At 47.4% G+C, this 25,779-nt stretch overlaps 2 protein-coding genes across 6 annotated transcripts in view; one reads left to right on the top strand and one right to left on the bottom strand.

Annotated features, from left to right (window-relative positions):
* The window catches only part of NOX3 (NADPH oxidase 3), a 188,362-nt gene extending 176,013 nt beyond the window's left edge, over nucleotides 1–12,349 (bottom strand). The window contains exon 1 of the mRNA XM_083176320.1: nucleotides 12,169–12,349. The gene's annotated coding sequence lies outside the window, so the exon portion shown is untranslated. The remainder of the gene's footprint in view (nucleotides 1–12,168) is intronic.
* Nucleotides 11,848–25,779, top strand: part of TFB1M (transcription factor B1, mitochondrial) — a 62,346-nt gene continuing 48,414 nt past the window's right edge. The window contains exons 1-3 of one of the 5 annotated variants that reach the window (XM_083176322.1): nucleotides 11,848–12,548; nucleotides 14,461–14,579; nucleotides 17,970–18,121. In XM_083176322.1, the coding sequence (XP_083032448.1) occupies nucleotides 14,465–14,579; nucleotides 17,970–18,121 (267 nt within the window). In that variant the 5' untranslated portion in view covers nucleotides 11,848–12,548; nucleotides 14,461–14,464. Of the gene's footprint in view, nucleotides 12,549–12,714; nucleotides 12,848–14,460; nucleotides 14,580–14,958; nucleotides 15,009–17,969; nucleotides 18,122–25,779 lie in introns of those variants that run through there. The other 4 variants (XM_083176321.1, XM_083176323.1, XM_083176325.1 and 1 more) reach the window with 4 other exon arrangements.

Raw genomic sequence — 25,779 nt, 5'->3', positions numbered from 1 at the left:
TGTATGACTGTGGATCCTTATTATTTGTTTGTATATCATCATGTACGTTTCTTCTTTTATTTATTCCTTATTTGTACGATGTTCTGTCTGTGATATATATACACCTTTTTTTAAGTTTTGATAACCAAATATATATATATATATATATATATTCGGGGTGCGGCGGCACTCAGTGAATGAAGAAACAGCGGTACAGCCTTTAAGACGCCAACGTTTCAATATTTAATCATATTTTCGTCAGGGCAGCAATAACATGTAAAAAACTCACCATACTTATAGTGCAGACCATCACCAGATCCTCCCTCGAGGCAGACGCCGACGCAGTCGGAGTCGCCAGCGGAAGTCATCACCCTGTGATACAACCACCACCATCTTGGTTACTGGAAACAAAGCATAGGAATCAATGTCCAAGTACTGGCAACATAGTTTAGATAGAAAAAACAAAGCAACTACAACGCAAAAATAATGCATAAGAAAAGTATCATTTGCAGACACACTCTATAAAAAGCAATGAAGGCCCATGGTCTCATTTAATCCCTTTGGGCTCAAAGTGTCAAGAAGATAAATCCATTTGGATTCTTTTTGAAGCAGACATTTAGATCTGTCCCCCCCCCCCCCCGGGAGGAGGGAGGGACATGATCTATAATGATATGCTTCAATGCCGTGGGGGAATGTCCGGCTTCAGCATAATGCCTAGCAACAGGCTGAGTACTGTTGCCAGACAACACAGCGGCACGAATTGCCTGTCTATGTTGTGCCATTCTGATTTTAAATTGGCAATCGGTATAATATTTGCCACACGGACAAATCAAGGCATAAACAACGAAACATGAAGAACAAGTTAATCGATGGTGAATTTTAAAGGATTTGGGCAGAGAAGGATGTTTGATGGAAGTGCCTGTGAGCATATACCCACAGGTCGTGCAACCAGTGCATTTTACACATCCGAGTTTAGGGGTCCCCCAGAAACCAGATGATGTCTGTTTACCCATACCCGTTACATCAGTATGTACGAGGTGGTCCCTCAGATTCCTCCCTCTAGAATAACTCGTCATGATTCTTTTCTTGTTAAGAGCAGTAAGGTTAGGGTCTGAAGTTATAATGGGCCAATATTGTTTAACTGCCTGTCTGGCCAATCCACTAGAGGTGTTATATCGGGAAGGCCAGATAAGTGTATTAGCATGGTCAGTTTTGGCTTTCTTAGCTAAAGTACTTGCTCTAGTTCTATTCATAACCTTGATTTTAGTAGCCACAAGATCAGCTCTGTCGTAACCTCGCACTGCAAATTTCTCAATCATTAAATCAAGTTGTCGATTGGCTTCTACATCATCATTGCAAATTCTCCTAACCCTTAAAAATTGTGATAAGGGCAAGCCCTTTTGAACTGGTAAGGGATGAAAGCTTGAAGGGGGTAGGAGAATATTACGGTCTGTCGGTTTGACATATAAAGTAGTATTGAGCATGTTGTTATTTAATTCAATTCTAACATCAAGAAAGTCAATCATCGATGGTGAAGCTTTGTAGGTCAACTTGACCGGGCTGTCACTAAGATTATGCTGACAAATAATATGCTCCAAGGCATCAGCACCACCACGCCAGATGAGGATCATATCGTCGATGAACCTGGAATAGTATATAATATCGCGGGAGATGGTCTCAGAGGAGTAAAAAATGTCACGCTCAATGCTGATCATGTACGCATTGGCATAGGCTGGTGCTACCGATGCCCCCATTGCGCAACCAGCCAATTGAAGATAAAAACTCCCGTCATAGAAGAAATAATTTTTAGTGAGAACCATCTCCAATAAACCACAAAAAAAATCAATATCAGGTCCTGTGTAGACAGGATTGTCTTGGATCAACTGGCGGGTGGCAGCGATGCCCTGGGCATGAGGAATGCAAGTATAAAGTGAACATACATCGATACTAGATAATAAACAATCGGCAGGAACATCTTGCAACCTATCAAGATCCAATAATAAAGCTGTAGTATCCTGTAATAAGTGGCAAGAGCCCTGGACACAAGGCTGTAAGTAGGTGTCCAGGTACATAGAGACAACATGAAAAATTGACCCCCTGGCAATACCGATTGCCAATTTAAAATCAGAATGGCACAACATAGACAGGCAATTCGTGCCGCTGTGTTGTCTGGCAACAGTACTCAGCCTGTTGCTAGGCATTATGCTGAAGCCGGACATTCCCCCACGGCATTGAAGCATATCATTATAGATCATGTCCCTCCCTCCTCCCGGGGGGGGGAACAGATCTAAATGTCTGCTTCAAAAAGAATCCAAATGGATTTATCTTCTTGACACTTTGAGCCCAAAGGGATTAAATGAGACCATGGGCCTTCATTGCTTTTTATAGAGTGTGTCTGCAAATGATACTTTTCTTATGCATTATTTTTGCGTTGTAGTTGCTTTGTTTTTTCTATCTAAACTATGTTGCCAGTACTTGGACATTGATTCCTATGCTTTGTTTCCAGTAACCAAGATGGTGGTGGTTGTATCACAGGGTGATGACTTCCGCTGGCGACTCCGACTGCGTCGGCGTCTGCCTCGAGGGAGGATCTGGTGATGGTCTGCACTATAAGTATGGTGAGTTTTTTACATGTTATTGCTGCCCTGACGAAAATATGATTAAATATTGAAACGTTGGCGTCTTAAAGGCTGTACCGCTGTTTCTTCATTCACTGAGTGCCGCCGCACCCCGAATATATACAGGACCCCTGCATGCTTTGCATTAGGTGTTCTCACGGAAGGCACCAGGACAGTTTTCAGATATATGCGGAGAGTGCCAGAATCATCGCTATTTATATATATATATATATATATATATATATATATATATATATATATATATATATATATATGCAAACAGAATCCAGGGAAGCCTTGAACAGGTAGAGCCCAGGAAATGAGGCGGCACTCAGTCGACTTGTATAAAGAGTAGATTTTATCTGGTATTACAGATTTAATACATGCGATATCCGTAACGTTTCGAGACTACATGAGTCTCGTCTTCAAGACCCCGGATGATACTTATCATACTTTGCTCAAATTACAAAAAAAGGAAATAGACTTTAAACTCCATGGATCAACTTTATCAGACTACTACCGTGCCCGCATGATCCCACGTGGTTTTCGGATCAATAACAGTCCCACAATTGGCCGTAATAATCCCCAGTTTTGTTTAAAATGGATTTCCATTCTTAACAAATGTAGCCAGGACCCCATGGTCCTGGTCATAGAAGAGGCTGGCAATGTTTTACAAGAGACACGGACCAAGATCGCGGAACACAAACAGGATCAAACACAATTCCTTACTGACAAAAAGACCCATCCCCTATGGGAGAAATTAACAGCACAATTAGAGCAGCATAAGAAGGAATTGGAGGCATTTAAAAAGAAGAAGTGGGCCACAGTTAGTGCTGATTATGAGGATGGCAGAGTCTATAGGTGGCTCAGTGGATCTGCACCCCCCAGGGCTAGAGGCCATTTTCAAAACCAAACACAGTGGCGAGACCGCCCTAGGAGGGATGTGAGCCGGTACACAAGCGATAGTGATTTCGCAATAGAAGACTCTGATGAGGGTACCAGCCAGGCTTTCCCTTTAGGACGGGCCACCCGGGCTCGCACCGGTTCAAAAGCAAAGTCAACCGGCCGACACGCCGAGGGGGACAATCCAACCGTATCATCAAAGCCACCCAGAAACACAACCAAAAAGAGAGCCTAATTTTCAATCTGTCATCCCACCAGCTAACCAACGATGAAATCTCAGTATTGAACCACGGTTTGTCTTATGTACCCACAAACAAACATGAACCATTTAAGTGGAACGTAGATCTTCATCGTTTTAGCAGATCACTGCGAGTTAAGGAACATTTCCAGCCCACAGCTGCAGCACAAGCGGATCCACATCAAATGTTTCTTAACAAATACGCACATTCAAATTTTGACCCACAGTCATATAATCCGTCTATTAAGACGTTTACCCGGATTGTGGATGAAACAGTGGAAAGGTTTGATGCCAACAGACCTAAACAGCATTCGAACATGAGCAAAGATGAAATCAAGGCCTTAAAAAATCTGGCTGACAGAACTGACATCACTATACGCCCCGCTGACAAAGGCGGGGGTATAGTGATACAAGACACCCACAAATACATTATGGATTTGGATGCACAATTGGCCGATAACACTACCTACAAGAAACTGATAGGTGATCCGACCATCGCCTTCAAAAAGGAACTGGACACACAGCTAAAAACAGCTTATGACGCTGGGTTATTTAGTAAAAAGGTGTATAATACACTTACCACAGCATATCCAGTTACCCCGGTCATGTATTCCATCCCTAAAATCCATAAAGATCCCCTCAACCCACCCGGACGCCCTATTATTTCTGCCCGTAATTCCCTTTTTCAGTCTGTCTTCCGTTTTTTGTTACAACCCCACATTATGGCCCAGCGAACCTTTTTGAAAGATACTACACAATTCCTCAATAAACTGAACGACTTGGACAACTTACCAGCAGAAGCAGTACTCTGTACAATGGACGTAAAAAACTGTACACAGTTATCCCTCATGGACAAGCTGTGGCAGCCATGCGGTCATTTTTGCATCGAGTTCATTTTTCATCTCTGGACATTTCTTTGTTTTTGCATCTTTTGGAATTAACCCTCACCCGTAATTATTTTTTACATCATGGTTCATATTATTTGCAGTTCACTGGGTGCTCAATGGGTTCTAATGTTTCTCCATCATTAGCAAATGTAATTATGTTCGAACAGGAAAATAATTTTTTCTTTACAGACACCCACATAAGTTCCCGAATCATCATGTACACCAGATACATAGATGATCTGTTTCTGATTTGGGGAGGAACCATGAAAGACCTGGAGGACATTATACGTAACATCAACCTGTCAGACAGCCCCATTGAACTAACCCACGTTATGAGCAAATCTTACATCAATTATTTGGACGTCACTGTGTCTTTAAATAATCAAGCCATAACCACTTGTGTTTTTAACAAAGAGACAGACAGGAATACTCTCTTGAAACATAGCAGTTATCATGCCCCACCATTAAAAAGGGCACTTCCCAAATCACAAATGATCCGGGTGGCGAGGATCACAAGTGACCCTACAACCCTTGAGAAAGCTTTAGACAATCAGGTTATGAAATTTATACAGAGGGGATATGACCCCGGTACATTAAAACAACAAAAAATAGAGGTGATGAAAATACCCAGGGACCAGTTGCTCAAGCCACGACCCCCCAAACAAACCGCAGCTCAAAAAATCCCATTTGTGACGACCTACACCCCTGCTAGTTTGGCACTACCGAGAGCCACTAAAGCGGTATGGCCTCTGGTCACCACGGACAAATCTCTGCCCTATTTTAAAAACAAAACCATAATGCCCAGCTATAAACGCGGAAAAAACTTACGGGATATGCTGGTGAAAACCAACATTCCGCCCAAAATCGTGGAACCCATCTTTAATGTGCAGAGGAAAAAACCGGGGTGTTATAAATGTCCCAGGTGCACCACATGTAGCACCATGATAGCAGGATCAGAATTCAACCACCCCAGCACGGGCCAAAAGTATAAGATCAATCATGTGGTATCCTGCAAGTCTCAATATATTATATATATAATTATATGCCCCTGCGGCAAATATTATGTGGGGCAAACCATCAGGACATTTAGGGAGCGCATGGTGCTACACCACTCAGCCATAAAAGCGTGCATCAGCGGTGATAAAATAGAGCAACCAGTGGCCAAGCACTTCAAACAGTGTGGCCACAATCTGGAAAGTATAAAAAGCATGATAATAGATCACATCCCCCCACTCCCCCGGGGTGGTGATCGACAAAAATTGCTGACACAGCGAGAGTCGGCTTGGATATTCCGACTCAACGCACTAGCACCCATGGGTTTAAACGAAAAAATTGCCTGGAACTCATTTATTTAAACCTAGTCTTCAGCAGCCCATATAGTCTAAATTTACAGCCAACCATCAACCCTGTCCATATAGCATCCAAGCATAACTAGACACCCCAATATATCAGACAAGAACATGTCTGACAATTAAAACATATACCTACAACATTAGGTACTGTTATTCATTGCCTGTAATGTATGTTACATATGAAATTGTATGGTGATGTGTACGAAAAGTGCAGAGGACGCTTGATGCCTGCTTCCAAAATGAGCGAGGACTACAACACCCGCTCACAAATTTAGCTTATTTAATAGGTTCCGTGTATCTTTATATTTTTACCTTTATTTACTATGTAGCCAACGCTTTTAGCCGCTGCACCCACTTGTTTATTATTGAATTTTTGATTAGCACTATTTGCACTTTTTCCAGCAGTTTGACTGGTCCTAAGAGAAAGCCTTCCCCAGATGCCGGTGTACAGGGACATGCAGCGTCCAAGGGTGCCTTGGCAACGGCCACGTCATGAAGGCGGAGCCGCACACCCGGAAGCTGTCAGTCCGGTCCTGACAGCGGGGATCGCAATCTCCTCAACACACGCAGCACATTTAAGGTAAGAGAGCCCACGGGCTCGGTATTCTTTCTATACCACTGCACACGCACTCTGCACTTTTCTAGCGCACGTCTTGAAGACGAGACTCATGTAGTCTCGAAACGTTACGGATATCGCATGTATTAAATCTGTAATACCAGATAAAATCTACTCTTTATACAAGTCGACTGAGTGCCGCCTCATTTCCTGGGCTCTACCTGTTCAAGGCTTCCCTGGATTCTGTTTGCATATACATATATATATATATATATATATATATATATATATAAATTTGGTTATCAAAACTTAAAAAAAGGTGTATATATATCACAGACAGAACATCGTACAAATAAGGAAAAAATAAAAGAAGAAACGTACATGATGATATACAAACAAATAATAAGGATCCACAGTCATACAATGGAATCTAATAACAAGCAGCAAAGAATGAGGGGCTAGAACAAACTTTAAGTAAGCATACAATAAATATAGAAAGAGAATGAACCGAAGAAGCAGGAGCAACATCCCAGGAAGCAGGAGCAACATCAAAATGGGGGGCTCTCCATCTAACTATTTGAGGTGGTGTACTCCAGGTTCAGGCACCCGGACCAGCTACAGTATGTAAGGTGGTGTACTCCATGTTCAGGCACCCGGACTGGATATCTGAGGTGGTGTAGTCCAGGTTCAGGCACCCGGACCGGCTATCTGAGGTGGTGTTCTTCATGTTTAGGCACCCGGACCGGCTATGTAAGGTGGTGTACTCCCCGTTCCAGCACCCGGACCGGCTATCTGAGGTGGTGTACTCCACGTTCCGGCACCCGGACCGGCTATCTGAGGTGGTGTTCTTCATGTTTAGGCACCCGGACCGGCTATGTAAGGTGGTGTACTCCCCGTTCCGGCACCCGGACCGGCTATCTGAGGTGGTGTATTCCAGGTTCAGGCACCCGGACCGGCTATCTGAGGTGGTGTACTCCACGTTCCGGCACCCGGACCGGCTATCTGAGGTGGTGTACTCCAGGTTCAGGCACCCGGACCAGCTATCTGAGGTGGTGTTCTAAACGTTTAGGCACCCGGACCGGCTATCTGAGGTGGTGTACTTCACGTTCCGGCACCCGGACCGGCTATGTAAGGTGGTGTACTTCACGTTCCGGCACCCGGACCGGCTATCTGAGGTGGTGTACTTCACGTTTAGGCACCCGGACCGGCTATCTGAGGTGGTGTACTTCAGGTTCAGGCACCCGGACCAGCTATCTGAGGTGGTGTTCTAAACGTTTAGGCACCCGGACCGGCTATCTGAGGTGGTGTACTTCACGTTCCGGCACCCGGACCGGCTATGTAAGGTGGTGTACTTCACGTTCCGGCACCCGGACCGGCTATCTGAGGTGGTGTACTTCACGTTTAGGCACCCGGACCGGCTATCTGAGGTGGTGTACTTCAGGTTCAGGCACCCGGACCGGCTATCTGAGGTGGTGTGAACCCCGTTCCGGCACCCGGACCGGCTATCTGAGGTGGTGTATTCCAGGTTCAGGCACCCGGACCGGCTATCTGAGGTGGTGTTCTTCATGTTTAGGCACCCGGACCGGCTATGTAAGGTGGTGTACTCCCCGTTCCGGCACCCGGACCGGCTATCTGAGGTGGTGTATTCCAGGTTCAGGCACCCGGACCGGCTATCTGAGGTGGTGTACTCCACGTTCCGGCACCCGGACCGGCTATCTGAGGTGGTGTACTCCAGGTTCAGGCACCCGGACCAGCTATCTGAGGTGGTGTTCTAAACGTTTAGGCACCCGGACCGGCTATCTGAGGTGGTGTACTTCACGTTCCGGCACCCGGACCGGCTATGTAAGGTGGTGTACTTCACGTTCCGGCACCCGGACCGGCTATCTGAGGTGGTGTACTTCACGTTTAGGCACCCGGACCGGCTATCTGAGGTGGTGTACTTCAGGTTCAGGCACCCGGACCGGCTATCTGAGGTGGTGTGAACCCCGTTCCGGCACCCGGACCGGCTATCTGAGGTGGTGTATTCCAGGTTCAGGCACCCGGACCGGCTATCTGAGGTGGTGTTCTTCATGTTTAGGCACCCGGACCGGCTATCTGAGGTAGTGTACTTCACGTTCAGGCACCCGGACCGGCTATCTGAGGTGGTGTACTCCACGTTCCGGCACCCGGACCGGCTATCTGAGGTGGTGTACTCCAGGTTCAGGCACCGGGACCGGCTATCTGAGGTGGTGTTCTAAACGTTTAGGCACCCGGACCGGCTATCTGAGGTGGTGTTCTTCATGTTTAGGCACCCGGACCGGCTATCTGAGTTGGTGTACTCCAGGTTCAGGCACCCGGACCGGCTATCTGAGGTAGTGTACTTCACGTTCAGGCACCCGGACCGGCTATCTGAGGTGGTGTACTCCACGTTCCGGCACCCGGACCGGCTATCTGAGGTGGTGTACTCCAGGTTCAGGCACCCGGACCGGCTATCTGAGGTGGTGTTCTAAACGTTTAGGCACCCGGACCGACTATCTGAGGTGGTGTACATCACGTTCCGGCACCCGGACCGGCTATCTGAGGTGGTGTACTCCACGTTCCGGCACCCGGACTGGCTATCTGAGGTGGTGTACTCCAGGTTCAGGCACCCGGACCGGCTATCTGAGGTGGTGTTCTAAACGTTTAGGCACCCGGACCGGCTATGTAAGGTGGTGTACTCCCCGTTCCGGCACCCGGACCGGCTTTCTGAGGTGGTGTACTCCCCGTTCCGGCACCCGGACCGGCTATCTGAGGTGGTGTACTCCAGGTTCAGGCACCCGGACCGGCTATCTGAGGTGGTGTTCTAAAAGTTTAGGCACCCGGACCGGCTATCTGAGGTGGTGTACTTCACGTTCCGGCACCCGGACCGGCTATCTGAGGTGGTGTACTTCACGTTCAGGCACCTGGACCGGCTATCTGAGGTGGTGTTCTTCATGTTTAGGCACCCGGACCGGCTATGTAAGGTGGTGTACTCCCCGTTCCGGCACCCGGACCGGCTATCTGAGGTGGTGTATTCCAGGTTCAGGCACCCGGACCGGCTATCTGAGGTGTTGTACTCCAGGTTCAGGCACCCGGACCGGCTATCTGAGGTGGTGTACTTCAGGTTCAGGCACCCGGACCGGCTATCTGAGGTGGTGTACTCCAGGTTCAGGCACCCGGACCGGCTATCTGAGGTGGTGTTCTCCACGTTCAGGCACCCGGACCGGCTATGTAAGGTGGTGTACTCCCCGTTCCGGCACCCGGACCGGCTATCTGAGGTGGTGTACTTCACGTTCAGGCACCCGGACCGGCTATCTGAGGTGGTGTACTCCAGGTTCAGGCAACCGGACCGGCTATCTGAGGTGGTGTGCACCCCGTTCCGGCACCCGGACCGCCTATGTAAGGTGGTGTACTCTACGTTCCGGCACCCGGACCGGCTATCTGAGGTGGTGTACTTCACGTTTAGGCACCCGGACCGGCTATCTGAGGTGGTGTACTTCAGGTTCAGGCACCCGGACCGGCTATCTGAGGTGGTGTGAACCCCGTTCAGGCACCCGGACCGGCTATCTGAGGTGGTGTATTCCAGGTTCAGGCACCCGGACCGGCTATCTGAGGTGGTGTTCTTCATGTTTAGGCACCCGGACCGGCTATCTGAGGTGGTGTACTCCAGGTTCAGGCACCCGGACCGGCTATCTGAGGTGTACTCCAGGTTCAGGCACCCGGACCGGCTATCTGAGGTGGTGTACTCCACGTTCCGGCACCCGGACCGGCTATCTGAGGTGGTGTACTCCAGGTTCAGGCACCCGGACCGGCTATCTGAGGTGGTGTTCTAAACGTTTAGGCACCCGGACCGGCTATCTGAGGTGGTGTACTCCACGTTCAGGCACCCGGACCGGCTATCTGAGGTAGTGTACTTCACGTTCAGGCACCCGTACCGGCTATCTGAGGTGGTGTACTCCACGTTCAGGCACCCGGACCGGCTATCTGAGGTGGTGTACTCCAGGTTCAGGCACCCGGACCGGCTATGTAAGGTGGTGTACTCAACGTTCAGGCACCCGGACCGGCTATCTGAGGTGGTGTACTCCACGTTCAGGCACCCGGACCGGCTATCTGAGGTAGTGTACTTCACGTTCAGGCACCCGGACCGGGTATCTGAGGTGGTGTACTCCACGTTCAGGCACCCGGACCGGCTATCTGAGGTGGTGTACTCCAGGTTCAGGCACCTGGACCGGCTATGTAAGGTGGTGTACTCCACGTTCCGGCACCCGGACCGGCTATCTGAGGTGGTGTACTCCAGGTTCAGGCACCCGGACCGGCTATCTGAGGTGGTGTACTCCAGGTTCAGGCACCCGGACCGGCTATCTGAGGTGGTGTACTCCAGGTTCAGGCACCCGGACCGGCTATCTGAGGTGGTGTACTCCAGGTTCAGGCACCCGGACCGGCTATGTAAAGTGGTGTACTCCAGGTTCTGGCACCCGGACCGGCTATCTGAGGTGGTGTACTCCAGGTTCAGGCACCCGGACCGGCTATCTGAGGTAGTGTACTTCACGTTCAGGCACCCGGACCGGCTATCTGAGGTGGTGTATTCCATATTTAGGCACCCGGACCAGCTATCTGAGATGGTGTGCACCCTGTTCCGGCACCCAGAAAGGATGTGATAGGTGGCCTGGGTTCTCTGCACCCCATTCCGGCTCCCGGACCTGTAATCTGACATAGTGTGCGCTTAGTTGTGGCACCTGAAATGGTTAACTAAGGTCAGCTTCACGTTCCAGCATGCGGAACGGGTGGACTAGGGTGCTCTGTGCCCCATATCATTTGTCAGAATTTGGTCAGCTTCACGTTCCAGCATGCGGAACGGGTGGACTAGGGTGCTCTGCGCCCCATATCATTTGTCAGAATTTATGGCATTAAAGTATGGAACGTTGTACAAGAATTGTATTATCATTATATAAATTAACTAATTAATAGAGGGTATGAGTAATGATTTCATTTATTATTGATTAGCTGCCCCCCCCCCCCTTCTTCATATGCCGCAAATGTAGACCATATATAATTATTCTGCTGCTGCTGCTGTCCGACAGCAGCGGTATAGGAAGCTGTCTCCAGTCCCTGCTTCATGTAAGTTTGCCACTGGCTGCACTCGCCGTCACTGCGGGAGCAGCAGCAGCAGAAGACAGCGCTAGTCCGGGACTCCGGGGCAGTGAGTACGTCTCAGTCCGGTCCGGCAGCTACGGGGAAGGAGTGTGTCAGTAATCACTCCCCCCGGACAGACGGGAGCGCGCAAAGCGGCTCCACACTAGAGGTCGCTGCAGGGAGACGGACACAGCTGGTCCGGTCCGGAGGTCCGGCAGTCCGGTTTTCACCCAATCCCATATAAATGTATCCCGGACGCGACAGCTGGTAGACAGCTTATTATTCCTGTCCAAACTCCAAACATATAGCTGTGCTCAAGGCTTGCTAATTACTGTAATATATCTGGGTGAGCATTGGGTCTCCTGTGCACATACTTGGGTGCCCCCATCAGATTAGGGGTACTAATTAACATGTGGATTATAGGTTAAACTGATGGCAGGGCGAGTGTTGGGGTCACTTATAATAAAATTTTATCCAACTCCATGACGGTCGAGTTGGCATCCACCTCCTGCTCCCCATGCCCAGAGTCCGGTAGGAACGATCTGCCGACCCCGGCCGCCGCCAGCCAATCTCAGCGCGCAGGGTACAGCTAGTTGCTTAGTACAGTTGTTTGTTTCCCTTCGAAAGGATCTTTGATGACGTTACCCCATGTGACCCGCTGTCCTCTTCAGCGGGAGGAGCAACTCTCTAAAGCAGTTTCCACAGACAATGTTTTTTTTTTCTCCCAATCTTTATTGACAACTGGACAAATTGAACAGAGCTCACTTCCTGCTTCTCAAGTTTTCAGTCACAAACTATTTTTCACGAGAAGTGGAGAAGCAGTAGAGTGATACCCGCAGCTAGAGGTGACAGAGGCAGCGCTAGGGAAGACAGCGGACGGTAAGGGACTACTCTTGGCAATAGCTGGTGCCGATATATTCCATCTGCTAGTATCCTCAGCAGGCCTAGGGATTTATTTAGTTTAGTAAATTTCCTTTATCTTATTAGTTTTGCCCCTTTACCTTTAGTACGTGAAGCCCACTACACACTGGCTACACGCATGGACATGAAACAAGCACGCAGCTTCTGATTCTGAATTGCAGAGAGGAGAGGCAGCCAGTCACTCTGTATTACAGCTGTCCCTGGGAAAACGGTAGAATTAATGGACATCTTTACTTAAGTCTGCCGAGTGCCGCATCTTCTTTGTGAGTGATTTTTTATATATATATATATATATATATATATATATATATATATATATATATATACAGAAGTACCAACACACTCACCATTCCTAAGAATGAGGCGCAAACAGCACCCACTTCCCAGGATGGGGTGCAGTGGCCTGTGACCACACACACTAGTAAATACAAACACAAGGGGCCCAGCACTCACTACAACAAACTAACTCACCTTAACATTCAAATAATCAATTAAATAAATAATGGGGTTTTAGTTCATGAATTGTTTGTTTGTTGTAGTGAGTGCTGGGCCCCCTGTGTTTATACCCCCCTATGTATGTATATATATACATACATACATACTTTGTTCAGCCCGGCACTCGCTTGAAAATATGACATCAGCCCGGGTGCCCTCTGGAAAGGATTTGTAAATTACGACGCAGACACAGGCAGCGACACTCGCGGGACTTTTTTATACTGCTTTTATGTGATCTGACTTTTTGGGGTTCAGGGACCCGATTTTCAAGGTGTATAGCAACAACTTGCTTATAGCTATACACCTTGAAAATGGGGTCCCACAACCCCTAAATGTCGGATCACATAAAAGCACTATAAAAAAGTCCTGCGAGTGCCTCTGTCTGTCTGTCGTAGTTGTACCGTAATCTTCACTATACAATGGCGACTGTTTGTTTCCACCAGCAACTGCAACCTTCCTTTTATACCGGGGGATGGCTCTGCTCTGTCGTCCAGTCTGACGCTGCAACTGTGCTGTGACATGTCCAGTAAATTGTGCTGCGCTGATGTTTGTATATGAGATGTTAGTGCAGCGTCACATTGTTCGACGGCAGGGAAAGTTTAGCTAAAGGTGTGTATACAGTAGACTATTTTTTAAACCAGATGCACAATAACGACTTATTGTAATGGCCGTGACCCACTTGGGGGTCAGGACCCACAGTTTGAGAACTGTTGGTCAAGTGAGTATGCACTATATTGTTGAGAAAAAGCAGTCTGGAGGTCATTAGCTATACGGGATATAGCGCTATTGGCTGTAATGCCGTATGGCCACCGACTGTACAGCCTTCCGGGTGTGGTATAACACACCGACAGTTGGGATTCCGACAGTCATTAGCCCGATGTCAGAATCCCGACTGCACAGCGGGAGGAGCGCAACGAAGCCCCTTGGGGGCTCGCTGCGGGCACAGTGGCTCGCTGCACTTGCCACCTATTTTATTCTCCCTCTATGGGGGTCGGGGACCCCCACGAGGGAGCAGTCGGGGTAATGACTATCGGAATCCCGTCCGGCACCCCCAGCCTTCCTGCCCATTGTATCCGGCATCGGCAAGTGTGTATTCACTGTAATGATGTCTTACTGTATACACATGATCATATTAACACATTTTCTGTGTTAGTGTGATGGCTTTACTGTTTTAGAAGGAATCTCCACTTGGCAAGCAGCATCAGATGTTGCTCTTAAATAAAACATTTCACTACTGTTTGCAAAATGTCTTCTTTATTTACTCTGTCCCTTTAACATATAGTGTGCCACAATCGGAAAAGTACTGCAGTTTAGATTTATTTGGTTTTACAATGAATGCAATTAATATTACTTCTCTGGATTTTGTTTCTGGATGTTTCAGAAAGATGTCTTTGTACCGTTTACCACCTTTACCAACTATCCGGGAGATTATCCAACTATACAATTTAAGAGCTGAAAAACAGCTCTCCCAAAATTTTTTGATGGACCTGAGACTTACAGGTAGGTTCTGTGAATCGTTTAAAAGGGGGGGGGGGGGGGGGGCAAGAATTACTATTTTAGATCAACAGTATTTGTATAAAATGTAGGGTTCGCAATTACGTGATGTTTTCACAGGTCAAACACAGGAAAAGAGGAGCTATAAGCACAGGCTACACTTAGCAGGATATCTTTAATCAGTATTGATATTCAAATAAATTGTATTGTAGTGTTCCACAATCGGATATGTATGATAAAGTAGTATCAATCCTTTTCCAAGAGGTGCTCCCTAGAGTAGGATTTGTATGAACAAGAGAAGAAAAAAAGTACTCTGTAAATATTCTACATTAAAACTTTACATTTTAATAATTATCTTATAATATTCGTTTTTCATTGTATTTAGTTTCGAGCTGCATCAGATTCACAATCAAGCGATGCCTGGATTTTATGTATGTATGTATTTGCCTGAGAACTGAGTTAATATTATAAGATAATCATTAAGGGGGAAATTTACTAAAATGTGTATTCTACTTCACATGTGATGGGCAACCAATCAGAATCTACTAATTATTTATTTAGCACCCTCTAGAAGATAGTAGACAGGATCTGATTGGTTGCCCATAGCAACATCACATGTGAAGTAGAATACACATCTTAGTAAATTTCCCCCTAAGAGTCAAGCTTTAAATATAGAATATAACTATTTCAAGTGTGAAAAGAGTGTTTTTTTTTTTCTTCTCTCATTCATGTCTTCGCAGGTACAAATTAGTAGGGCAACAGCCACACTTAACAACATAAATCTTCTCTGTAGTGCTACACACAAAATTGTGTGAATTCTGCCTGAGCGTGCGATTTTCTGTTCAGTTACCAGCTGATTCACACCCTTCGCACTGTAAGGTTCATAAGACACTGGGAGGTATCGAATTAGCAGAGCAAAAATGAAATTTACACTATTTTTCACAATCTTTTTTTTTTTTTGGGGGGGGGGGGGGGTACATTTTGTTAGGGCGCCCTGAAAAAATAATTTTCTAACATAAACACAGTTTCAGAAAAATTTGTATTTTGGAGGCCACAGCCCTATTTTTGCATAACACAGGTCTGATTTTGGGGATTTTATTTCACCTGCCTCAGACTCCCACCAGCATCTTTGGTTGTAAAAGTTGGCCCCAAACAAAAAGTGGAGAGTTGACCATCTGCAATACCAAAGAGAAAAATATTTTGTATAAATTAAATCTGCACCACATGGAGCAACTGATGGTGGTGAACATCCCAAAACTTATTTGGAGTCGTCCCCCCCCCCCCCCCCCCCTACACTCCAGCAAAGCTAAACATTAAGGGGTAAATTTACTAACATTAGATTTCTATTGAAAATGGATGTTGCCCATAGCAACCAATCAGATTCTTATCTTCTGAAGGTGCTGAATAAATAAGTAGATTGGTTGCTATGAGCAACATCACATCAATAGAATTCCCATCTTAGTAAATTTTAGTTTTATGTGATATTATCAGTGACCTTGTTAAGCAGTTGACCCCTATTCATCTGGACAGCCTATATTGCTAATGAAAGCTTTAGTGACTACAGCCATGTGATAACCTGCATCCACGTTCCTCAGAATAAATCTTCTAGGAGTGCTGACAATTTACCAGCTTCCTTTATGCCTTTAGTGGGAATTGACTGCAACGCAAAACATAACCCAGAGAGCAACAATTGCTGATTTAGCCATGCAGGGGTAAAGTCCCTTCCTTATGATTAGTGGCAGTTTTTTACCTATGCTGTGAAGTCTGACCTGCCAGTCGCCAAGGCAGTCCCATTGGGAGCTGTTCCCTCCCTCCGGGACGCCTTTCTGCGGGCTGCCGTGCATAAATCGGCAATTGCGCATGTGCAGTACCTATATCGGTACTGTGTGCGCGAAGGTCCCGGTGCCTATCATTTGTATTGCACAGGCGCCGGGACCATGATTCCTTCTATGTTCTGTTGCCGAAGCAGCCCATAGAAGCTGGCCGCATGCGAAGTACAGAGGTTTGTCCCGGCAGCCCCCTCCCCAGAAAAAGTACGGGCTGCCACTGCTTATGATTATAAATTGTCTTAGTATGGGTACACACCAGGACAATTTTGCCTCCATTCCCCAGATTTCGATGCGTCGTACGACCTGATGTATGTTAAAAGCACAGAATCGTACCTGTTTTGACTACGATTCCGATCCAGTGCACCCTCCCTGCCAGTCATCTGTCAGATTGAAGATTTTACCTACTACAGTAATTATTCATCAATCTACCTTCGATTGGATACCGATCATGTGCAGATGATGTGTGTTTGTATACTCCAATCCATCGTGCGACCATTGTGTGATTTTAAAGGAAATCGTTTCGCAACTTTCACACCATCAAGGTCACCTTAAACGGGCACCTTGACCGCGAACCTCATGTGGTCTTTAATCCAACAGTTCTACCACACAAAGCTTATTTCCATTTCTAATGCTTGACTCCTTGTTTAGTGTTAATTCTAGCACCCTGCATCTTTCAAAGCCTATGCAGTTCCATTTCCCTGCCTGTGGCGTTACCCTCTGCTGTGCTGCTTCTAGCACCTGTCTGGTCTCGGAAGCGGTACATCTGTCAGAACAGACTTAGGTCTACAGTCATTAGGTCGACCCCGGAAGGTCGACTGTCCCCAAGGTCGACAGGGTTAAAGGTCGACATGACTTAAGGTCGACAGTCATTAGGTCGACATGAGTTTTTCACTGTTTTTTTGCCCGAATGTCGACACAGTCGACATGGACACATTTGGAGTTGAACCGGAGCCCCTCGCATCGCTCGCTTTGCTCGCAATGCTTCGGGCACGGTGCCTCGCTGCTCTCGGCACACTACGCCCTAGTGGATGGTAGGGCATGAAATACCGCCTGTCGGCTCAAAAAACAGTGAAAAACTCATGGTCGACCGTGAGCACATGTCGACCGTGAGCCCATGTCGACCTTCCGGGGTCGACCTAAGTCTGGTCTGACAGATGACCGTTTCCCCTGGTCTCTATGTTGGTGTGCCAGAAGCAACACAGCAGACAGCTACACCCCAGGTAGGGAAGAGAAACTGCACAGGTTTTGAAATATATAGGGTGCTAGAATTAACACTTTATATTGATAGACACATTTCATTAAATGCTTCTTTGCAATTGTGGATAGTTCTTTTCTTCATATTTACCTTCCTTCTTTATCAACGTCTTTCCATAGAAAGGGTTATTCCATGGCAATCTCCTGTACTTCCACTTTTCATCATGTCCCCTACTTTAGCTGAAGATGTGTTGTATATTTGTTGCTAAGTGATAACATTCAGCAAGATAAATTGTTGTTCGATTTCCTGTCTCACTTATGTGCATATTTGAAGGTCAGTTTTTTGTTTATTTTAAGGTCTTCTTTTTTTCAGATAAAATAGTCAGAAAAGCAGGGAATATAAAAAATCATTATGTGTGTGAAGTCGGTCCTGGACCAGGCGGACTTACAAGGGCTATTCTGAATTCTGGTGTTGAAGAACTTCTGGTTGTAGAAAAGGACACAAGGTTTATGCCTGGGCTTAAGGTATATATTTTATTGTTATGTTTATAGTAACTGTAGATTTTTACGTCTTTTTGTTTGTTTATTTTTAATTCTTTTTTTTTCCAATTTGTGTTCTACTTTCTTTTGTGATTTTCAAGTGAGTGCAGTGCATAATCACGGTGTCGTTTTTTTGTTTTAGAATAAAAAAAACCCTATGATACAGGGGCGTAACTAGATATCCGTAGGCCCCATAGCAAAGGTTTGTAAGGGCCCCCTATTTAGCAACTGATGGTAATAAATTTATGTAAAACATATTACTTATACAGTAAAGATGGGCCCCTTTCAGCTCTGGGCCCCATAGCAGCTGCACCCCTTGGACCTATTGTAGTTACGCCCTTGCGATGATGTGCACATTATCTTAAACGCTGCGATACGCAATATTTCATAATTCCTCTGTTCATTATCAGGTTATTACACTAGAGGTCGCTGTCTCACCTGTTATAGATATTCATTTGTTTTAGTCTCAAGAGAGACTCAAATTGCTGCCACCTAACACACAAGGTCTGAAATACCATAACAGTACCTTTTTGCTATTTTGTGTGTGTGATATATATATATATATATATATCTCATACAGACACACACCAAGGGTGGACTAGCAACATTTCAGGATAAGCCCCAAAGACACGTTATATCATTTATTGGGAGAGGAGAATTGAATCTCCTTTTCTGGTTCCATGATCCCAAAGGGTGCCATTGGGGTTGTAGGCAGTTCAGAGGACCGTGGCACCAATCAGTGAAGCTTTCAGGTTTCCCAGGATGCATATATATAACCCCGCCTCCATGCCTAGCTCATCAATTATTTGTTGGTGCCATCTGGAAGCTGGAGCTCCTTTATTTTCAGCAGGGATTGCCTCAGGCAATATCCCAAAGAAGTTTTTTTTTTATTTGGGGGGGGGTGTATTACACTGTGCAGCGTTATCGCAGCTTGCACCGCCAGTCACATTGACAAAAGTGCGTCAGCTCCATCCCCCTGCTGGTGCTGAAGCTCCCCCACGACCCTGGTCAAGAGGGGTATGCGGCTAGGTGGAGCCTGGCGCCTAGCACCGCAGGACACCGGTAACCTCCAACAGTGTGGTCAGAGCACAGGGACAGGTAAGGCTCTAAAATTGTTGTCCTGCTGCACGCCAGGGAGATGGGCCCCAGCAGCTGGCGTGGACACTGCTGCTTGCGGCAGGGACTCCACTAGACCCCCAGGGCAGGTGTAATCACTCATTTTACACAGGGCTCATTAGAACCAAGTGGGGAAGACCAGCATACAGGGGAGGCTGTACAGCCTGTTGCTCCCTCCCCCGGCTTTGGGCGTCGATTCACTACAGGTGTCTTGTGCTAGTCTGTTTTTTCTCTCTGTACATGCTTATTACTGTCCCTTGTTGTTTCATATCTTCTGAGTCAGAAGAATTAGAGGTTTATCCTCTTTATTCACATACTGCTGTGTTATCACTCTAGGTTTTCCTATCAAGGCTATACCTATTGTATATATTAACTCCTTGTTTGTCTGTTTTCAACATGACTGCTAAACGTTGGTGTATTCGGACACAGTCTCCCTTGCTCTTTTTCATGTAAGGCCCCCCATACATTAGCCCGACTTGTCCTAGGGACAAGTCGGACCCGATTTCCCCGGCAGCTCCCCGGGAGGTTTCCATCATGATAAGGCACTTGATGTGCCAAGTTGTGCATATGATAAATCGCCATGCGATTTATCATATAAAACTCCCGGGGGAGCTGCAGGGGAGAGCGGGGTGAGGGACACTGGGGAGCAACAGGGGGGGAGCCGGGCATTGTAGCTGTCAAATAGGCAGCGGGCGGTGGGGGGGGGGGGGGGCGGGCGGCGGCGCTGGAGAGCCGGGCTGGGGACACAGGCAGCAGCGGGCGGGGGTGGACGCCGGTGAACGGAGCTGGCCGGGCGCAGCATGACCGGGGACGGGGAGAACGCTGCAAGTAAAAAAAAAACATTACAAATGAATTGGAAGCCAGTGATTGGCTGAGAGCTCTCTCAGCCAATTGCTGATTGGCTGAGAGAGCTCTCTCAGCCAATCACTGGCTTCCAATTCATTTGTAATGTTTTTTTTTTTTTCTTGCAGCGTTCTCCCCGTCCCCGGTCATGCTGCGCCCGGCCAGCTCCGTTCACCGGCGTCCACCCCCGCCCGCTGCTGCCTGTGTCCCCAGCCCGGCTCTCCAGCATCGCCCTCCCCAGCGTCTGTCACCGCTGATGCTGCCCGCTCTCCCCCCTGCCTGGCTCTGGCGTCCCCCGCCCGGAGGCTGCACATAAGATTTAGGAAATCTTATGTGCAGCCGGTCCGACTGCCCGACTCCGATCCGATGCGCACGGGACCGCGCATCGGATCGGGGGGCTGTCAAATCATGCGATTTGGGCCGATTTCATGGCCCGATTCATCCGAATCGGGTGAAATCGTGCCCAAATCGTATAGTGTATGGGGGCCTTAAGGCTTGTGCTGCAGACATGTCTGAGCAGAATGTTATCGAGGAGGGGTTATGTCAATTGCTTTATCCCCCCCTGGCCAATCCTCTGCCCTGATGGCTGTACAGGAGCCTTTCAGCAGCTTCTGGGCACCTTAGTGGATCGCCTTCAGCCCCCTGTACTTACACCGGCTGTACAGGCTCCTCCACCATGGGTAGATACCCTGACGACCACAGTGCAAACCCTTGCACAGACATCGGTGGCTATGCAGAAGGTACTGCCAGTATCTGTCAGAAACCAGTTACCTAGTTGTTCTGCTCCATTACTCCCATTGTTAGATGATGACACTATGGTAGATGAAGATGAAGATAACAAAGCTGGGAGTTGCTGGGATCCCACTCTAACAGAGTTAGCGACACCTGTAGTACAAGCGAATATGGCAGATGTACCAGCCCTTATTGATGCAATACGGCTAGTGCTCTTATCTGACACTGATGAGCCTGAGCCAGTGGCAAATGCCAGGGATGTTTTAAAAAACAAAAGGTTATCAAGCCCAATTCCCACATTCGGACCACTTAATGGAGATCCGTACTAGCCAGGTACCCCTTGCCACCAGAAAATTGCAAATTGTGGGAAGCTCCTCCCCGGTGGATTCCCATGTTACATGACTGGTTAAACCATCTGTCCTCTCTATCACCACGGGATCTTCTCTAAAGGATCCTACGGATAAGCGCTTAGAGCATTATCTTAAAGCCATTTTTTCCATCACTGGAGCGATCCAAAGACCTACTGTGGCTGCGACCTGGAACACAAAGGCTATTCTGCCATGGCTTCAGGTCGTGGAAGATGAGTTACCCATCGATGCATCGGAAGATGCCAGACTGTGCGTGTCTCATACTAAACAGGCCGCACTATACACATGGAGGCATTGTCTGAGGCAGGGGTGCTAGCAGCAAAGGCGCCTGCAAACTCTGGATTGGCACATCGTATTCTGTGGCTACGGCCCTGGAAGGCTGAACTAGAGTCAAAAAATACTCTAGAAATGCTACCCTTGAAGGGGGATGTTTTGTTTGGGAAGACCTCAATAAAATTATAGCCTCGTTGGCAGCGGCTAAAACTGCATGCCTTCCCTCAGAGACTGAAAATTACACCTTTTCGGTCCTTTCGTTCCCAAGGTAAAGCGAGAGGTCAATCCTTTCCTCGCACATCCACCACTACCAAGCCAACCAAGTCTAAGCCCAAACAAGCCTGGGCCACTAGACAACCCCAGTCAAGCCAGATAAACCTGCAGCATGACGGGGTGGGCCTCCCGCAGGGGGACCTCAAAGATGAAGGCAGACTTCTACAATTAACACAAGTGGCTCACCACATCGGCGCATGTTTAGGGGGGATACTCCATCCCGTTCAAAAGAACCCCCCCCCCCCCCCCCCCCACAAAAGTTATTTTGTACAGGCCTCCCTCACACTCCGCAAAAGCAGAACATTTATTGCAAATATTGGATCTATGATACCCAGAGTAATTAAAAAATTCAAACAAGAAGGTGGGGATCTCATTCTGATAACCCCTGCCTGGCCTCGACGTCATTGGTACGTAGACATACAGCAGCCGTTCAGGTTGCCACTACGACCGGACCTGCCCAGTCAGGGTCTTTGTCTACGTCCAGACCTTCAGCGCCTGTCTTTGACGGCGTGGCGCTTGAAACTGCCATACTAAGCGAGAGGGATTTTTGCGAAGGCCATCCAAATAATGATCAAAGCACGTAAACATGCATCGGCAAGGCTTTACTACAGGGTCTGTCACACTTATTTCTCCTGGTGTGGTTGCAGGCTGCAAGTATGACACGAAAGTGTTAAAAACTGCTAGTCATTGCTTTCCTACAGAGAGGTTTAGATATAGGTTTTTAAGGTTAGCCTCACTTAAGGTGCATATCTCAGCTCTGTCCGTCTGGTTTCAAAGGAAGATTTATTCTCTTCCAGATATACTAACTTTCATCCAGGGTGCTATACGTATACAACCACCATATGTTCCATGGGACTTGTCCCTGGTGTTACAGGGTCTGGCCAAACCTCCCTTCGAACTGCTTTGCTCTGTAGACTATAAGTGGCTCACAGCTAAGACTATGGGCGAGATTTAGTGGGTTTACCGTTTTTGAGAAAATGCGATTTTTTTTTCTTCTCAAATCACCCTATATCGCCGTTTTTTAATATCGCATTTTTGCCGCGAATTCGCATATTTAATGAGGTGTGTAATGTATTCCGGCATGAAAAGTGCGAGAGTGCGATATAGGGCGATTTTCGGAATGAAAAAGTGCGATTTTGGTGATTAAAAAAAAAATGGCGTGAGGTCCCCCCTCCTGTACATAACCATCCCCGGGCTCATTGAGCCGGACCTGGTTCCAAAAATACGGGGGACAAAAACGTAGGGGTCCCCCGTATTTCTGAAACCAGCCCCGGACTCTTGGACCGGTCCTGGTTCCAAAAATACGGGGGACAAAAAATCTGGGGGTCCCCCCGTATTTTGAAACCAGCACCGGGCTCCAACAGCCCGCAGTGTCATGCCACAGCCGGGGGACACTTTTTACATAAGGTCCCCCCCCCGCAGGCTTCACCCATCCAGGGCTAAAGCCCGGGGCTGTTACCGGCGTCCCTGGCCATTGGACGCCAGCCTGATAGGGTTAAACTCACATTCCTAACATTGCATAATACAGGAGAAATACAAGTGCCAGCAGACCTCTCCCGCATGCTGGGACTTGGAGAACCACAAGTCCCAGCATGCGGGGCATTAATGGGCCCGCTGGGACTTGTAGTCCACCTGTAAAAAGAATGTTAAAAGAAAACACACACACAGAAAAGTAAAACTTTATTACATACACACACATCTCAATTTTACACCACTATACTCACCGATCCAGCGCTGGTCTCCCTTCTGCAGAGCCGGCTCCCCCCGCACTGACAGCGGGGTCAACCGGCATTCTCCGATGCAGCTTACAGCTTCTGTCGCGCTGTCCCAGGGGGGACACTATTGGGGGGGGGTCCCCACTCCTCCAGGTACCCCGTCCAAGGCTGACCAGCCACGGTGCTCATGGTACGGCCGGGGGACCTTATGTAAAAAGTGTCCCCTGGCTGTGGCATGACACTGCGGGCTGTTTGAGCCCGGTGCCGGTTTCATAATACGGGGGACCCCCAGATTTTTTTGTCCCCCGTATTTTTGGAACCAGGTCCGGCTCAATGAGCCCGGGGCTGGTTATGTACAGGACAGGGGACCCCACGCCGTTTCTTTTATTTTAACTTTTACACATATTTTAGCAAAGAACCATACACAGATCACAATGATTTGTGCATGGTTCTGACAAAATCGCCAGTCAGGATCAGGTCTATTTTTTTTGTGATTTTTAGACCTTTCTGAAAGTGCGATTTCGCGGCAAATACCGCATTTTTGCCGATTTTCACATCTCATTAATTATGTGAATTCGGAAAGAAGTGCGAAAACGGCCGTTTTTGCTATAAAAATCGCCAAAAACCCAACATCGACCTCTACTAAATGTCACCCTATGTTCCTTTTGGCAATTGAGTCTGCTAGATTCTGATGTTCTCTCTCCGGCTGAACACTCCTTGGATATAGTTAGGGTTTTAACTATATATCTGGACTGCACTGCTTCCATCAGGAAATCAGACACCCTCTTTGTACTATATGGTTTTCACAAAAAGGTTTGGCCAGCGAGCAAACAAACTGTTGCTCGCTGGATTCGTATGGTCATTCAGCAAGCTTACCAGCAAGCTAATCTCCCTCTACCATTGTCAATAAATGCACATTCTACCAGATCGGTAGGTCCATCATGGGCGGCACGCCGCGGGGCGTCCTCTGAACATCCGTGCAAGGCTGCAACGTGGTCATCTGTTCATACGTTTACAAAGTTCTATGCATTTGACACGTTCGCCTCCCAGGATGCATCCTTTGGTCATCGGGTCCTTCTGACACCTCAGTCGGGTACCCTCCCTTGAATACTGCTTTTGGACATCCCCAATGTCACCCTGTGGGACCATGTAACCCAAAGAAGAAAACGAGAGTTATGGTAGACCTACCATAGGTTAACTCTTTCTTCAAGGTTCATTTTACCCATGGGGTACCCACCAAGTCAACATGACTTTCGGTCGTAAGGTCGACATTGGGTTTTTTGACCCGAATGTCAACACAGTCGACATGGACACAGTTGGAAGTCAACTGCAGCCCCTCGCATCGCGATGCTTCGGGCACGCTCGCTGCGTTCGGCACACTATTCTCCCACCACGCCCTTGTGTCAGCACATGTCTGGTCAAAATACAGTGAAAAAACCCTTCGACTTGGCGAAGTCATGTAGACTTTTTCACCTGTCGACATTCTATATGTCGGTATTTTGACCATGTCGGGATTTTGAATGTCAGTATTTTGATTTTGACCTTCGGTCAATGGTTGTCGGTATTTTCACAGTCGGATTTTGTCTGCATCCCATAATAGGACAAGTATCACTTTACAATGTATAAATCTGTAAACATTTGTGACCTACATTCCACATAGCACATTGTCCTTACTGCCTCCTAAGCCTACTTCTTTCTGCCACCTCCTAAGACTTTGTGCCTCTGTCTCTTCCACAGGTCTGTCTCTGTCCCTGCACTTACCTTAATCTTGCGTCTTTGTGCTGTTGTGAACAATATTGCCCTGTGTCTATGGGACTTAATACTAAATACTAAAATAAAGCCTGTTAAGTTGTGAATTTTATTTTTTTGTGTAACTTGGCAATTCCGTAGAAGCAATTGCAGTAGTCGTTGTCACATTCTTAGGCAACAGCTGATAAGTGTTCCAATGAGAAGCTCACGCTGCAGCCCCAACCCATTGTGCATTTTTTTGTCATCCTGCGCTACTCCTTTCCTTGTGCTCTATCTTTACTCTCCTCTTGCCTATGCTTGCTATCATCCACCTCACCCAGAAATTCTGTGCTCTGCTACCCTTTCTTGTTCTCTTCCTCCTTTTGCACTCTCCACTCTTTCTCTTTGCTTCTCTCCCAACTCATCCACTATCTGCTTCCTCCTCCCCATCCCCTTCTCTTTGCTTCTCTCTCAGCTCATCCACTACCTGCTTCCCCCTCCCCATCACTTTCTGTTTGTAACCATACTTTTCATGTTCTGTCCCCCCGCACCTTTAGTTTTCTTCCTTTACTGGTGAGCATTGTCTCTCCCTCCG

This window comes from Crinia signifera, chromosome 3 (genome assembly GCF_055691185.1).
Source record: "Crinia signifera chromosome 3, ASM5569118v1, whole genome shotgun sequence".
In the NCBI taxonomy this organism is placed as follows: domain Eukaryota; kingdom Metazoa; phylum Chordata; class Amphibia; order Anura; family Myobatrachidae; genus Crinia; species Crinia signifera.
This window is presented reverse-complemented; position numbering and strand designations above follow the sequence as displayed.